Source organism: Amia ocellicauda, chromosome 5, assembly GCF_036373705.1.
Source record: "Amia ocellicauda isolate fAmiCal2 chromosome 5, fAmiCal2.hap1, whole genome shotgun sequence".
In the NCBI taxonomy this organism is placed as follows: Eukaryota; Metazoa; Chordata; class Actinopteri; order Amiiformes; family Amiidae; genus Amia; species Amia ocellicauda.
The window spans coordinates 2,882,641-2,898,080 of NC_089854.1; the positions used below are offsets into that span (position 1 = coordinate 2,882,641).

Genomic DNA, 15,440 nt, shown 5'->3' on the forward strand with positions numbered 1-15,440 from the left:
TGTATGCAACACAGAATTAAGTTTTCTGCCAACTGGCCAACAGATCTACTAGCCTATCTGGAATTCTCCTGGTGCTCCAGACGGCCAGTCCCGTACTGCCTGGAGGAAAGGGACCTGAGAGCAAAACCCTCAAGACCTCGAAACTCTGCTTGGCTAATTTCATGCAATGAAGATTACTTGATAACTCAGAATCTAATGATTGGCTATTAAACCCCAGCCATGTCTGATTAGCTTACTAAAACATTAATATCTGCAGTACACATCTGAACAGTTTTTACTTCATTATTAATTGACCATCAAATAATAGCTGCTGTTAGGGGAGCGTGATAATGAACATAACAGCAACCAAATGTCAATACTGAATCCTGAATGGACAGCAGCAGGACATCAATCTTATTGATCATCCCTGGGCAGACTTCCACAGTATCTGCAACTGATCAGCTCTCTATCCAGAGTATAATGAGAAATAGTATCTATCTAACAGTGTCCCTTTTTCAAGATGTGTAACCAGAGTGTTAAATATGTGTGTGTGTGTGTGTGTATGTGTGTGCTATAGTTTAATATAATGCAGTATGCAACAGTATATAGTGATAGGGTATGGGTTTACATAGTGCTGATGGCAGTTTTGAATGTATTAAACATAGTGTGCATAAAATATATAAAAGTATGTTTACTGAGATAGTAAAATCAGCGACTCTTCCTGCTTCACTGAAAATGAATGATTATTGTCATTACTGTCAGATATTATTGTTGCTGTTAATGATAATAATACTTCTATAATTATGAAAGCAGCCTTTATTTCAGACTGCCTATCAAGGACACATGACGTTGTGCGACACCCCCTAAAGACCACCAGCGCCATCTTTACACCTGGCACGTCAGCCGCCGGGCGCCATCTTTGTTAGTGGCATCAGCAGCAGTGGCGCCATCTTTGTTCCGAAGCCGCAGCAGGAAGACGAGCGGACGGAGAGAAGAGGCGACGCTGCGCGTTTCTCTTTCAGGGGAACGAGCCTAATCCTTTTCTTTTTAATAGATATATATAAACACCGGGTAACTAAAGCGTTATTTAACTCAATTATGTCGTTTTATTGGGAGGACTGGGGTTATTTTTTTTTACTTTATTGTGGTGTCGAGCTATTATGTAAGCTAGTTGACGAGGGAGCGGAAGGCCTTCCTGCGATTAAGTAGATTATAATAATCGAAACACGTCCACTGTATCCATATTGTCGTGCCATTTACTCTCTCCTGGCTGTGTGCTATTGTATTAACCTGTGTGTTTAGGGACGGGGAAGCGGGTTAAAAACGCTGCACAACAAAAGAGACATCCCGGAGTTTTAATCGCTTTACTGGACCTATTGTGACCCTGTAGTTTAGTGTCTGTATAGAAACCTGATTTTCTCCCATGGCGGACTGTGTGTTATTATTACAGTATCGTAGGAGATTATAAACGCCTCCTGGCAGTGAACCATCTTGTTGATCTGTAAGGTTACCGTATGTCTTTCATTGTCTGTGTTTTTATTGTCCACAATATATCTCTGGTAATGTACAATAGTAGTGTATTTCAGCCACGGTATTTGTAATAATAATATAGGAAAGTTCAGTATTGACGATCAACACGTAGATGCAGTTTTGCACGGCCCTCCATGATTTTCTGAGTCCGATAATCTGATCCAGTTATCACAACCATGCAGCTCCAAATGATTGGTATTAGTCGTATCTATACCGACTATAACATGTCTTATAAAGGAGCCCTACGAAAAGCATGGGGCACAGAATCATATATCGGTCCTAAATTTATTAACAAAAACGTGTTTCTCTTTATAATTTTTACAGTCAACATGTGTTGGCTACTTCCCACATGACAGTGTAGGGGTTTCACATGATCTGTAAATAGCGATCAGTGCCAAACAATGTTGTATGTTTGTGCCAAAACGTCATGGTGAATAAATGAGTCTCTGAACCAGGGCCCTTATCACTGTGCTTACAAATTGTCATCTGACATGCGTCCTACTGTGATGCTCCACATTCAAACCACAATCAAGCATATTTAATGTGATTTATTTCATACTGTCTTATTCTGGTGTGAGGAATGGTCATCTTCAGATGTCCTAACTTCATAGGAATAGTATTGTAGAGAGAGATAATGACCAGGTTGATCAACACATCAAGTATCATTAACATGAATACATGCTCATGCACTGTCCAGGTGGTTGCAAGGTTTCGTGTTTGGTTTGGTTGTGTAAAATTGTGTTTCCAGATGTTTTTCTTTTACACCCTTTAAACTAGAAGTGTGAACAAGGTGTCTCTGAGCTCGTTAGATTAATGAGGTGGCCGAGGAGCAGTGGGTTCACCTGTGCTTTCTGGTGCCCTGATGGGTGTGTAACACACGGTCAGGGTCCTGCAAATGGGATGGAAAGCATTTTAATCATCCAATCTATGCTTTCTAACATGCAGCCTGTCAATTCTAACCCAAAATGATGTTGTATGGAAAAAAAGATGGGGAGGGGGGAGTGTTTTTTGTTCTGTTTTTTTTTTAAATTTAGGTAAAGAAGCAACTTGTCCTCCCTGCCTGAAGATCACTGAAAACAAATTCTCTAGAAGACGGCTGATTTCTCTACTTTTTTTTTCTTCTTCCCCCTCTGCTGTGACAACATGGCACCCCCCCTGTCCTATTTCTCTCTATCACAGCCCTCTGCCCCCCCCCTCACAGTGGACTCTAGTAGAAGATTTTTTCTTCTTTTTTTCCCCCACACCAATTTTTTTTCCGTATTCCTCCCGGCTGTCTTCTGGAATCCCGTCGGGGGAAAAAAAGGAAATTTGCCTCCTCCTCCACATCCCCACTCGCCTTATTCCCCACGCCCACATGCACCCCCCATCATCCCGCTTTAACAAAAAAAAGGCAACAAACAAAAATATTAAGCGAGAGAGAGGAGAGGAGAAAAAAAAAGACTTGCCCTATCCGTCTCTAGGGATTTCAGGCAGCTGATGAGAGAGACCCCAGGAGCTGTATGTCAGAGGGGGAAAATAGAACAAGTACCCTTTGCCTTATAACTCATGGGTCGAGTGTTCCTTCAGGACCTGCAGGAGAGGCCGCTGGGAAGTGGGTGAAGAAGGGGACTACCCACTCATCGCGCCAGGTAACGGGAGGCTGGGGAAACACCACTGTCTTCCTGGGATGGGGAGGAAATCCTCACTTTATTTTGTTTTGCATACTTTTTTTTAAGTTGTAGCACCATATTGAGGTCCAAACTTGTGAACCAGTATCCTACAATCTGCAGGCCTCCGGTCAATTCTTCGTATTGCAGCTTAGAATTGTCATTGATTAATTTACCAGACATTCCTGAGGTGACCTAACAAGAACCCACTGGTGTATTTGGTGTGAGTTGCGTGGCTTGTCTTAAATGTAAATATAAAACACCTTTCCGGAGCCAGGACTTCGTACAGTAGTGCAGAGACAAGACTGGTAGCTGTCAAACACCTACAGTGTAATTGAGTCCTGACAAACTGGGGCCTAAATAAAAACCAAACGCTTCTACTACTGTGAGCAGGGAAGATTCCCGTGGGCCTGTTCTTGGAAGAGACGTGACCCAGGAAGAGGCTGCCTGAACTGGAAGAAAAACTGACCTGTTGAGAAGAAGTCTTATTTCAGTTTCCTCACAATGTCCAACCAAGGAGATGACTGCTATTTCTTCTACTACTCCACCTGTGCTAAGGTGAGGCCCAGGAGAGCGTGCACAGACTTGGTTAATAAAGACACTAGATGGTTCGCATATCTAGTCAATAAAGACTGTAGATCGTACACAGAACTGGTTAATAAAGACATATTAGTGCCTTTTTTTGGTGTTTTTAGGCAAGGTTATATAAACTATCAACTGCATCTTTTCCCAATAGACCTACATTTGTAAACTGCAATATCAAGCTTTTCAATCCTACAGGTTTGGTACTGATGATGCATATGTGTTGCAGCTATGAGAAATCCTCGTATATGTATTTATTTGACCACAAACAAAGTTGCTTGGCTTTGTAAGTCTGCATTCTGTAGCCTCCCTTAGGGTTGGGTAGGAAACCCCTCCATGCTTTTCTGATCCCCGTCACCTTCCCTGCGCAGGGCGACGGCTGTCCGTTCCGTCACTGCGAAGCGGCCATGGGCAGCGAGACAGTGTGCAACCTCTGGCAAGAGAACCGCTGCTTCCGCAAAGTCTGCAAGTTCCGGCACATGGAGATTGAGGTGAGCGTCCTGCCCGGTCACTTCACACACGCTTCCTCCCGCACCCTGAAACACATGAATTTCACCTCACGCGACCACTTCATCAACGTCCTCTCCCCTGCAGTGCGTCTTGTCTGTGCCCGCTAGTAAGCTTGGGGTTTCCGTTTGTTTCGCCTTGCAGAAGAGGCGCAGTGAGATTGCCTGCTACTGGGAGAGACAGCCTGCTGGCTGCCAGAAGCCAAACTGTGCCTTTCACCACGACAAGCCCCGAATCATCGACGGGGTCTTCCTCCCAGCCAGTAAAGGTGAGCTGCCGGTTTCACAGCCTCTCGCACAGGTGGTTGTCTGATGAGCAAATTGTCAAGTTACAACCTGTAGCACAGATATTCAGGGCTGCACAATGTATTCTATTTGATCCTCGACTTTGTAAAAATAAGTATCGTCCGTTAATCGCTCTGTCCGACGCGTCCCTTTTGCAGCTCCCGTCCTGAGGAAGGAGGAGGTAGAGGAGGAAGCCCCGCTGGCCGCCCTCTCTCCCCCTGCCCCCACCGCCCTCCCCAGCCCAGCCAACCCGCAGCTCCGCGGGGTCATCAAGGCAGAGAACTCGGAGAGCGTCCCGAGCCCCACGCACCCCCCCGTGGTCATCAATCCAGCCGACGACGAAGACGAGGATGACGATGGTACGTGCATGAACCTCTGCGGCCCCCAGTCGTGTGATGCAACATTGTAATCTACGGCATGAGCCGATTTGTTTGTTGGAGTGTGAGCTCTAATTTAAGAAGTCTTACTGCATGCTTCAGTCGTCCATAAACATCTTTTGCATATCAACTTATATGCCGGCGATATTAAAACCTAGCGTGTTGCTTTGATTTTCCTCCATACTGGTAATTGTTGTACATTAATTGCCATTGAGTCGAAAGCTTCAGTGTGTGAACCTGTGCATTGTTTTCCCTGGGGCCGCAGATCAGTTCTCGGAGGAAGGAGAGGAGAGCAGGACTGCGGCAGAGTCATCGCAGGCCGCGTCGCCAAGGAAAATGCTCTGCCACGGCAGCAGAGGTACGACAGCAACGCGCTGCGCAGGCATTGAGAAATACGAGACCTGCTGCTGTGGTCGTGACCAAGTGTCACTTTCCAAAAGAAGTAAAGCACAAACACACCCAGAGCTCCACTGTATGAGTTTACATTGACAAACGCAGTTCTCAGTCATGCACAGTTTAATTCTGTACAGCGGCGATTTAAAGGTCAGAACGATGGAAAAACACAACCCAAGCACTGTGATTTACAGGCCTGCGCTCAACCCTGCGAGGTCGAACGCCAGGGCTTCGTGGCGTCCGAGTGCGATGCGGTGTTTTTAGTGTGTATGTCTGTGTGCTCGTTTTAACTCCCGTTTTGTGTCTGCAGAAGATTCGTTAAACTTCGGCATCAAGACACTTGAAGAGATCCGTCTGAGAAAGACTCTGAAGGCCAATCTGAAGAGATCCGGTAATTAAACGGCACTTTCAGAAGCACGTCCTCACTCTGCGTTTTCATTCCTGTCCTTCCTTTTCTGAATCCCTTTACAAGAAAAGTAACTGTCGAATGTCTGACTTATATCTCGTTAGCCTTCCTTTCCGCTTGAGTTTTAAGCTGGAAGTTCAGTTTTAAAGCCAAAGTGCAGATCCGCTGTAGTGGCCCACGCCTGTCTGGGTATAACTCATCTTTATGATACTGCAGGACAATCACCCAACAGCCGTTCCCCACCAGCCAACGATCTTCCTCATCCAGCCCAACAAAACAACGGGACCAGCCTGGAGAAGGAGAGCGCAAGGACGGTGTTGAGGCCGGCGCTGCTTGGTGTTCAGAAGCGTAAGCACAGAAATCCTCTTTGTGCTATTAGTGATGCAACTCTGCTTCTAAGAGTCCATCAGCTTTTACAGGCCTCTTAAAAACACTCGCTTAGGGGTGAAATTCAAACTGCATAATTAGTTCTGTTTGGTAATTAAGAGCCGGGCCGTGCCTCCAGGACTGCACTGAAGAACTCGTATCTCAAATCTCCCATCTGTTCGTGTCGAGTTCTTGTTCCACTACGTCGGCTCTCCGCAATGTGCATCTCGCACGACTAAAACAGAGCATCTCGGTGGGAGGCAGTGATGGAGAGTAACAGATAAACTTGATTTAAAGATCACTTTTTAGGAGAATAATTATGATTATTATTTGATTTGGACCTTCGCCCCTGGCACCTGGAGCAGGGCAAGAGTTGGTGGCGGTTAACCCTGGTGGGAGGAGAGTGTGGGGCTGCCTAGAGAAGGTGACTCCAGTTTGTGGTGCATGAGTCTGTGTGTGCTGGGAGCTTGTCAGTCTTTAAATCATGTGGCTGTGCTTCTGGTGCTCTGTGCCGGGTTTCTTCATATGGTGTTGTATCCCTGCCCTTTGTTTCCCCAGCAGCCTTCCCCGTCCAGCCCGAGCTCCCCATCAAGCGCAGCATAGCGGACAGGCTGGGCAAACGGAAGGCGGCCCTTGTGGGAGACGTGACCGTTATGGTCAACAAAGGTACGCTGTGACCTTCCGCCCCGTAACCTGTCACACTGTGACCGTCACACACGTTCTGTACTCTCACTACTGCGTCGCCCTGATACTTTCATTGCACATCTTTATTGTAATCCTTGGGTAAAGACACAGTTGGCCCGGGACACAATTGGCATGATGACAACAGTTTGAGAGGGTGAGGCGGTGTGTCATGCTGGGTGGAAACGGAGTCACCCAGTGTCTCCTCACAGAGTACAGGGTGAACGTGGGAGTCTGTGGGTGACGTGGGGGTGAGGAGCTGAAGCTTTGCCCGTCTTCTCTGCAGATCTGTCGGTTGAGAGCGACCTGCCCCTGAAGCGCAGCCTGGCAGAGCGGCTGGGCAGTAAGGTGGCGTGTCCTGAGGACGGGGAAGCGCTTTCTAAGCTCTCGGTCCTAAAGCCTGTGAGAGAGAGACTGGGTTTGCCTGGGGATCAAGCAGCCCCTGAAACAGGTGAGATGGTCTTTTCTCACCTTCTGTTAGTGCTAACAGATGTATATATTCGATCTGTTGTATTATTCTGTTCATCTTTAAGCTTAAAAAGAAATGTAAACAAATTCACGTGTGAGTGTGTCCCTTCGTGAGACGGCCTGGTGACCTGTCCCAGCTCTCTCTTGGCTCCAGCAGAGAGTGAGGCTCAGGGCAGACCGTCAGCTGGGATCCGCATCAAGACCCTGGAGGAGATCCGGTTGGAGAAGGCGGCCAAGTCCCAGGCGGAGGGAGGGAGTGCCCCCCCTGAGCAAGCCCCCACCGTGGACCCCCCGGCCGAGCAGAGAGCCGCCAGGGCCCCCGCTGGCGCCCGCATCAAGACCTTCTCCGAGATCCTGCATGCCAGGAAGCAGAAGCGCCTCGAGTCGGAGCAGGACGCCAAGGGTGCGACGCCCCCCCACAGCCCGGGAGACAGCAAGGAGGCGGCGAAGCCTGTGGCGGGTGGGCCGGAGGAGAAGGGGCCGGCGGCCGTGCCGGGTGCGGTGAAGGTGAAGACTCTGGAAGAGATCCGCCGGGAGAAAGCCGCCCGCATGCAGCGCGCAATGGGGAATGGCGCAGACGCAGAGAAGACCCCAGATGCCACGGACGGCGCCGGTCCAGGCCCCAGACAGAGGAGGATCCTGCGCCTCCCCAAAGCGCCGGCTGCAGGTCAGGACACCGTGATGCTGTTAGACACAGGGAGCTTTATAGAAGGAGCGTTTTAAAACTGTTCAGTCCTTCACAGCAGGAAAAGCAGCATCTTAATTCTGACCACACATGCCGGGGGGGGTAGGACGACATCTCTTAACTCGAGAGCCTCATCTTTCAAACGGGGTGGGGGGGACATTTTCCCAGTAATTGACATGGTGTAAGTGTTTCTTCTTCCCCACCCCACCCCCCTCACCTGAGACTAATTATTATTTTAAATATTCAATGCATGTGTTTGTTTTTTTTATTTAAGGAGCTCAGAATAAAGAGAAGACTGCGGAACAGCCCCAGGAGCCAGGCGCTGCTGCGGAGGTGGGGTGGGAATTTCTGTCCATCTGAATGGCTGTGTTTCTAAACGATTGTTTCATTGTTAGCGTGGCCACTGGGTTTAACATCCTCTCCTCCCTCAGACCGGCGCGGACGGCGTTAAAGACGTCTCTCCGGCAGAGACGGTGAAGGTGAAGAGCTTCGAGGAGATAATGCGAGAGAAGCGCATGCGCCGGCTGCAGGGGGAGACAGTCGCTCCCCCACCCCCCGTGCAGGCGCCCGTCCCCTCTCCTCCGTCCCCAGCAAAGCAACGGGAGGAGCCCCCCCAGGCCCCCACCTCCCCCCGCAGACCGGCCACCACGATCCGGCAGAGACCGGCTAAAGTACAGCCGGTGCCAACTCCCGTCCAGCAGAGACCCTCCCCGCCAGCCCCGGTGAGACAGCGCATCACTCTCAGGCAGAAGGAAACTGCCCCGGCTGTGTCCCTGGCCCGGGTCGCTGCAGGGGCGCCCACATCTCTCGTGGCCAAGCGGACGCTCGCTGCTCGGGGCGGCTCCGTGGACTTGGCCGCCTCCCCTTTCAAACACACAAAGCTCCTCCCTGCTGCTCAGGAGGGCCCGTCTCCCGCCACCCCAGCCCCACAGCCCAGGCCCGGCTCCTCCACTGTGCCGGAGAGCCCCGGAGACACAGCACCGCCGGCACCCAGCCCTGCCCCCGAAGAGAAGGTGGTGAAGGTGGAAGAAGTCGTGGCCAAGGTGCCGACGCCGGAACCCAAAGGTAACGATCTCGTGTCTCCGCCTTCCTCCAGGAAATGGGGCGATCGGTCGAGCCCCGTCTGCAGTCTGGCTGCTGTAATCCGGTCTCTCTCTGTTCCAGTGCGTCCCAAGCTGAACGTGAAGCCCTCGGTGGTGAAGCCTGCAGCCCCCGTGAGGTTGGGCCAGAAACGCAAAGCGTCCGAGGGCCCCCGGTCTGCCATCGCGGCCGTCAAGCCTCTAAACAGCGCCCCCTCTGCCTCGGAGGAGGCGGCGCAGGAGCCGCCCTGCAAGCAGACCCAGGTGAGTGGCTGTGGGGCTGATGGAGTGCTATTAAAGCAGGTCTTAGTATTTATTTATGGGTTTTTCTTTAACTTTTGCGCATGTCTTAATTTTAGACCACCACAAAAACAGAGCCAGAAACCGTGACGTTGCGGGAGGGAACTCGGGCCCCCGGCCCCTTAGAGGAGGCCCCTGCTGCCCCCCAGGCAGAGCCACAGCCACCCCCCACCCTGGAGCAGAACCCTGCCATGCCTGAGCCAACCCAAGTGTCTCCGGCCGCCACAGCGAGGTAACCCGCTCTCTGTCTTTGTTCCCTCGCAGTCTGTGCTCTTGCTTCGTCTCAGTTCAACACCCCCCGACCCCACACAGGCGTCCTTCGTTCTCTTATCGTCTCCCAACATGGTGTCCGTACTCTGCTGCGATCCCCCCCGGTCTCCAACTTCACTCACGCCCCTCTCTCTCTCTCTCTCTTCCCCACCCCCGCAGCCCCGCCGTGATGAGCCCCCCGGCGCGGCCTTCCTCCCAGGCGAAGGCGCGTCGCTTGAGCTCCACCTCCGGGCGCCCCCCTGCCGGCCCGGCCTCGGGCTCCGCTGTGGACGACTTCGAGGAGCTCATGAAGGAGTTCTCAGACGACCGGCTGGAGGACGACCTGGAGCTGGATCCCGCCAAGGACGAGGACGAGCTGCTGCTGGAGCTCTCGGAGATGATCGGCAACTAGAGCCGCGCTCTGGACTGCACTCGGGCCGCGGGGACTTCCCAATGGACTTGTTTTAAATCCGTACAGAGCAACAGCCACTGCTTCGAGAATCGGACATGGGGTGTGAGAAATACTACTTCCCCACGTTTTTTTAATTGCTAAGAAGTTGAATGTCTCCCCCTCACATTCAGCGCTGCTCCTGCCTAAGATGAACCCCCTCCGCTCTGGATTCATATATATATGTGTAAAGTAGGGAAAGGTTTTTCTTTTAACTTTTTTTTTGCCCCAAAAAACGTGTATTTCTTGTAACTTAAACTTCTCCCTTCCTTTGCATAGTTTCTGCACATTTAACATTTAAATGTTTCTGCACAGTGTTCCCAGGGGGAATTTTTATCACAAGTATTTGTTTTCTTGTAGGATTTCTTATAGATTTAAATCAGTCATTTTTTCACAGTTGCAAACGGAAGAATGGTCAAACCCCCTCTCCTCGCGTGTGGAGGGGAGGATCTAACATAGAGAAGCCGGCCCGTACAATCTCCCCTGTGCAGCAAAGTTACATCCCACTGACTCGACTCGAATCAGATCTACTGAAGAGCTGCCATGAAGCGGTCCAGCCGGAGCCCATACTCGGCCTGCGCAGGTGTAGAACATCCTGAATTAGAAGTGGTGTGGAGCAACAGAAGCAGGGGGGCTCGGTCGACCGCACTTGCCTCGGTGTTTGCCGATCCAATTAATAGACTTTTGACACCTTTAAATAATGAAATAAATTAAAACTGGATGTAGCCGTGCTGGTAATCTGCATGCAGGCTGAATTCATGGTCCTGGAGTTAAGTATGGAAAAAGAAAATGGCAACAAATCCCCTTTTATTCCTCTTCGGTGTCTATTAACCGCTTCAGTAAAGACAAGACGGACCCTCCCATCCAGACTGGAGGCTGCAGTTAAGGGGTGTAGAAACATTAGAAGAATAATGAAAATATTAATGTCTGCATATTCACTGCAGTCTGTACAAATCATGTAGTTTAAAAAAAAAAAAAAAAAAGGAAACACTGGTTCCATTAAAAATGCTGCTACAGGGACAAAAGTGTTGAAATGCCAGCCTGGTCCCGAGGACAGAGGTGGATATGAGCGAGAGCGCTTGCGTTAGAGCTGAAAGTCATGACAGAGGTGAACTGCATTTTAGTTCAGACACCAGCGATGGTAGTTTGCAGTCGCCACTGTGACTGACCCTGTGGCGTGAGTTCCCTGTACTGCGAATGCAATCCAATCCGTTCACCAACGGGCGCGTGTGAAGCCAGCTCCCCGCCCCGCGCCGCTCCTGGTGCTCCGGACTGAAACGGCTGAGGGGCCGGGAACGAGGACGCAGACTCCCAGGTTCCCCGCCGTGTTTGACCAGAACTAATGAGAAATGCAACACTGAAGGGTGGTGCACTCTGTCGAGGGGAGGGTGGATCAGTCACTACACCATTTCCTCTTGTGTGTCGATTTTTTGATGATGATTATGTTCACAGTATTTTTCATTTTCATGCTTAAGTACTGATGTGCTGTATGTCTTACCTCCATTGCAGTGCTGAGACCGCTTTGGGGCCCATGCATTGTTTGCTTAAAGAGCTGAGAATTGATTTCTGGGAGGTGGGGAAAAAAACACTTGCCCATAGCTACAAAAAAAAAACGATCGGCATTTTACCATCCTCCGTTTCAATCCCCATCTGTAGAAGCTTTGGCTAGATCTCTTTTGTTGTTGTCAGACTTCTGTCAGTATGTGAATTTCATAGGTTGAAAACCAGCTTCTCAGGGACGTTATCTTGCCGTCTATGTGTGGGGGGGTGGATTGTGTTCATCCTGGTCTGCCCTGACTGTAGATGTGCACGTGCTGGATACGGCACATGCCTTACCTGTGTGTGTGTGTGTGTTTTGCAAGCTGTAGATACAATATCCACATGATGAATTAGTCCTGTTCACCTGGGCAAAATACCTGTAAACCTTTCTGATTGGCCTGTATTGCGCTGCTCTCATTGCTGGGATGAAACTGAGTTTTGCTCTGTTAACCAAGGAGTCTGGGGTTGGGTTTCTTTGTTGCTTAATGTTTTCATTTAAAATGCCTGTATACTACCATCAATGCCACTTTTCATTTGTAAATAAAACAAAACTTTTTTTTAAAAAGGCCTATGTTTTTATTTGTATCTTTTTCAAAAGGTGTGTGGGGTGACTGGCTGCATCAGAACGACAAGAGTAATTTGTTGAAAGAACAGAATGAATGACTTGCATGTTATCTAGGGCAGGGGTTTCTTAAAGTTGGTTCCTTAATAAGATCCTTATACAATTTTATACTTACAGGCCCTATGGTATAAAACACTGAAAGGAAATTAAGTAATTGAGAGCTCGGGTGGAACAAAACCCAGCAGGGTAGGGGGTCACATCTGAACAGGGTGATGCATTGCGTGCGATTACGGCCTCCTACGGGACGGTGGCGCTCATAGGATTTGCACGGGCTCCGGGCAGTCTGTAGCCTTCCAGCATCCCATAGTGCTTTGCGTTTGGACCGGAAACCCGCCATTATAAGCGGAAGTTGGCCGCGGCGTGTGGAGCTCGTTCGCACAGGAAGAAAGAAGCGCGGATTGGCACGCAGAACCAGAGAGGAAACTACAGAAAATTAAACGTCAAAAGAAAAGAAACCCAACCGTTACAGAGGAACCATGGCGTACCGAGGGCAAGGACAGAAAGTCCAGAAAGTGATGGTGCAGCCCATTGTATCCTTAAAAGATAACTGTCGTCGTTTTAGGCGTGTCATAACTAATCCAGGTTTGATGCGAGGGATATAATACTGTATCGCTAGCAAATGATATTACTGTATTTGTTTTTGCTTTACGGAATGATTTTGTGTTTATGGCTGCGGTGGTTGAATTGCACGTACTATATGTATGTTTACTGATTGGTAGCTGCGCATCATTAGCAAATCCGTGCGCGCTATAATACTGCGCTTACCGGAGAGGGCGCCCATGTGAGCCAGCCCAGAGGGGGTGTCTCTCTCTCTCTCTCTCTCTCTCTCTCTCTCTCTCTCTCTCTCTCTGTGTGTGAGTGGTTGTGCTCCCTGTATGTAAAGGCCTGTGATCAGTGTCCTGTGCTTTTCCTTGACGCATTGTTTCACAGAACCTCATCTTCCGCTATCTGCAGAACGTGAGTATCCATTCCATCGCTTTTACACAAACCCAAGTCTGTGAATGTGTTTTTTGTTCTTCTCTGGGTCCCACTGGCTTGACTCCTGAAAGACTAGCATGTCCAGCCCAGTCCATGAATGATGGGTGGTTTCAGTGAGCTGATTTCAGAGTCATCAGCCTGGCTCTGGGGGGACACTACTTTGAATGATTAAAATTAAAACGCTGCACTTAGCATCTGCATTTCATTGTCTGTATCGTTCTCCTCTCCCACCTGGTCCCTTCGCCGCTGGGCTAACGGTCGTCTCTCTCCTCCCGCAGAGATCCCGGATCCAGGTGTGGTTGTACGAGCAGGTGAACATGCGGATAGAAGGCTGCATCATTGTGAGTGAACCTCTCTCTCCCACGGGGCCTGCGGCTGCTACACCAGGGTCACCACAGCTATTGGGGCCAACTGCACAAGAGATTTCCCCAGGGTGTCTCTCATAGGCTGCTGCTTAGCTCTTCCTTTGGGATTCAGCCTCAGTAGCCTTCCTTTTGCTTGAAAGTTGTGCCTCTGTGTAATCCCCCTCCCCCTCCCCCTCCGGGGTTCCTGTCTACATGATTTCAAGTAAAAACATTTGAATTGATGTGGTTGGCCTTTCCTGGGGATCTGACCTAAACTGTCGAGATCTCTCGAGGTTCGCAGGTTTTCATGCAAATTCTACTGATGTAGCAGTAAAACTACATTATTTTAGCTCAGTGTATCTTGTCCATGCAAATCTGCGCAAGACGAGGGACGTGTTTTGTACGTGAATGTGCACAGAGCTCTCCGAGTGGGGCGTTCATCTCCTATACTGGCGGAAAAAGCCACGGCTTGCTCTGCATTGCGTGAAGTTAAAGAGGCTGTGGAGGGTATAGAAACCGTTTGGCTGTGGAATCTGAAACTTAAAGAATAGGTGCCGCTAATTTGGTTTCCGCATATAACTTCCCTTTATGCCCAGGTCAGAGGTCACTTAGCCAGACTGGACATGAAGGCTGACTTGATTTTCACTTTGGTAAAGATGTGTGTAGGTTGTTGCAGACGGATATATTGCTTTACATCGATTAACTATTTGTTTGGTCTTCTGTGCACAGATCTGTCCTTGACAGCTGTTTGTTTTTCAGGGTTTTGATGAATACATGAACTTGGTGCTCGATGATGCCGAGGAGGTCCACATGAAGACGAAAAACAGGAAGCCCCTGGGTAAGAGCGCAGATGTGTACAGGGCTTCAGTGACCTTCAGAAGGCTTGAGATGATTCGGTCTCGGGGGGTGGGTGGGTGCATGCGTGCGGGGGACGCGCTTGTCTTGTGAGACTGAAAGGTCTGTGCGCCGCGTTCCGCATTCAAAAATGGTCGACGGAATGAATATGACTTCCTAACCGGAGGCGCTGGCAAGAGCTGTGCGTCGCGTTCCCAGTGCGGCTCGTGAAGGAGGTGCACTGCAGATTGGAGCCGCCCGGGAGTTGCGGGTCGCTTGTGTCATTCTGTCTCTTGGTTAGGGTCCGGGGCTGGTTTGAACTGAACGTGTTTACATTCGTGTTTATTTGTCTGTTTCAGGACGGATCATGTTGAAAGGAGACAACATTACTTTACTGCAGAGTGTAGCTACTTAGTGCTGTCCAGTCTGTCCGTATGGCCCAACTCTCAACACTGCTGCCGTGGTTTTCCAGCGCGAAGAGAACCTGAGCCGGGTTGTTTTGTTTTTGTGCGGACAAATTTCTCAATTCAGACCCAGACATACTTGCTGACTTGGCTGCTAAACAGCTTAGTTCTTTCCCCTCCCTGTCCCCTTCCTGTTTTGCAACTTACACTATATAGTATTTTTTGTGTATGTGTTTCCGTATTAAACATCTGGACTGTTTTCTATTACAGCTGTTGTCTGTGTTTCATTAATCCAGCGAGGTGATGTTGGATTTAAGTACCAGTATGACACAATTTAATGTGCCTGTAACTAGGGATGCACCGATACCACTTTTTTTCAGACTGAGTACAAGTATGAGTTCTTACATTTGGGTACTTGCCGATACCGAGTACTTAATAAGGCAGTATTGCTCCCATAAAAATGACAATTACCATCAAAGTGCATTTGAAGAAAGCTTTTATTTGTCAGATGCACTCTGGTTGATACAAAATAAAATATAAATATCTGAGTATTAAATGTATAACAGCAGGCTATTTCTGACATCCAAAAATGAAAATGAACACTGTCTCCACATTTCAATTAAATGTCTACCTCACTGAATAGCAGTACTACACCACAAAGCCTGCTGTAACAACGACTGAAATAGTCCTCATACAGTAGTGGGTCTCTAGGACTGAGCCTTTTTGGGAAGGTGAGAGG

General features: G+C 49.2%; 2 protein-coding genes across 5 annotated transcripts; both read left to right on the forward strand.

Annotated features, from left to right (window-relative positions):
* Positions 1-922: 922 nt before the first annotated feature.
* zc3h11a (zinc finger CCCH-type containing 11A) lies at positions 923-12,086 on the forward strand. 4 transcript variants are annotated; one of them, XM_066703222.1, is made up of 17 exons: positions 923-1,050; positions 2,689-3,137; positions 3,549-3,713; positions 4,109-4,228; positions 4,389-4,512; positions 4,687-4,887; positions 5,171-5,263; positions 5,609-5,689; positions 5,921-6,052; positions 6,629-6,736; positions 7,038-7,202; positions 7,374-7,886; positions 8,179-8,237; positions 8,336-8,969; positions 9,069-9,247; positions 9,343-9,515; positions 9,713-12,086. In XM_066703222.1, the coding sequence occupies exons 3-17, from the start codon at positions 3,660-3,662 to the stop codon at positions 9,942-9,944; spliced, it is 2,868 nt and encodes a 955-aa protein (XP_066559319.1). In that variant the 5' UTR covers positions 923-1,050; positions 2,689-3,137; positions 3,549-3,659; the 3' UTR covers positions 9,945-12,086. The 4 variants fall into 4 exon arrangements, with proteins under 4 accessions (XP_066559319.1, XP_066559320.1, XP_066559322.1 ...); XM_066703223.1 differs by having other exon boundaries at positions 3,076-3,137; XM_066703225.1 differs by having other exon boundaries at positions 923-3,137; positions 7,377-7,886.
* Positions 12,087-12,480: 394 nt separating this feature from the next.
* Positions 12,481-14,968, forward strand: snrpe (small nuclear ribonucleoprotein polypeptide E). Its single transcript, XM_066703252.1, has 5 exons — positions 12,481-12,671; positions 13,072-13,098; positions 13,398-13,460; positions 14,223-14,301; positions 14,657-14,968. Exons 1-5 carry the CDS (start codon positions 12,618-12,620, stop codon positions 14,710-14,712), a joined length of 279 nt encoding a protein of 92 aa, XP_066559349.1. The 5' UTR covers positions 12,481-12,617; the 3' UTR covers positions 14,713-14,968.
* Positions 14,969-15,440: the final 472 nt, after the last annotated feature.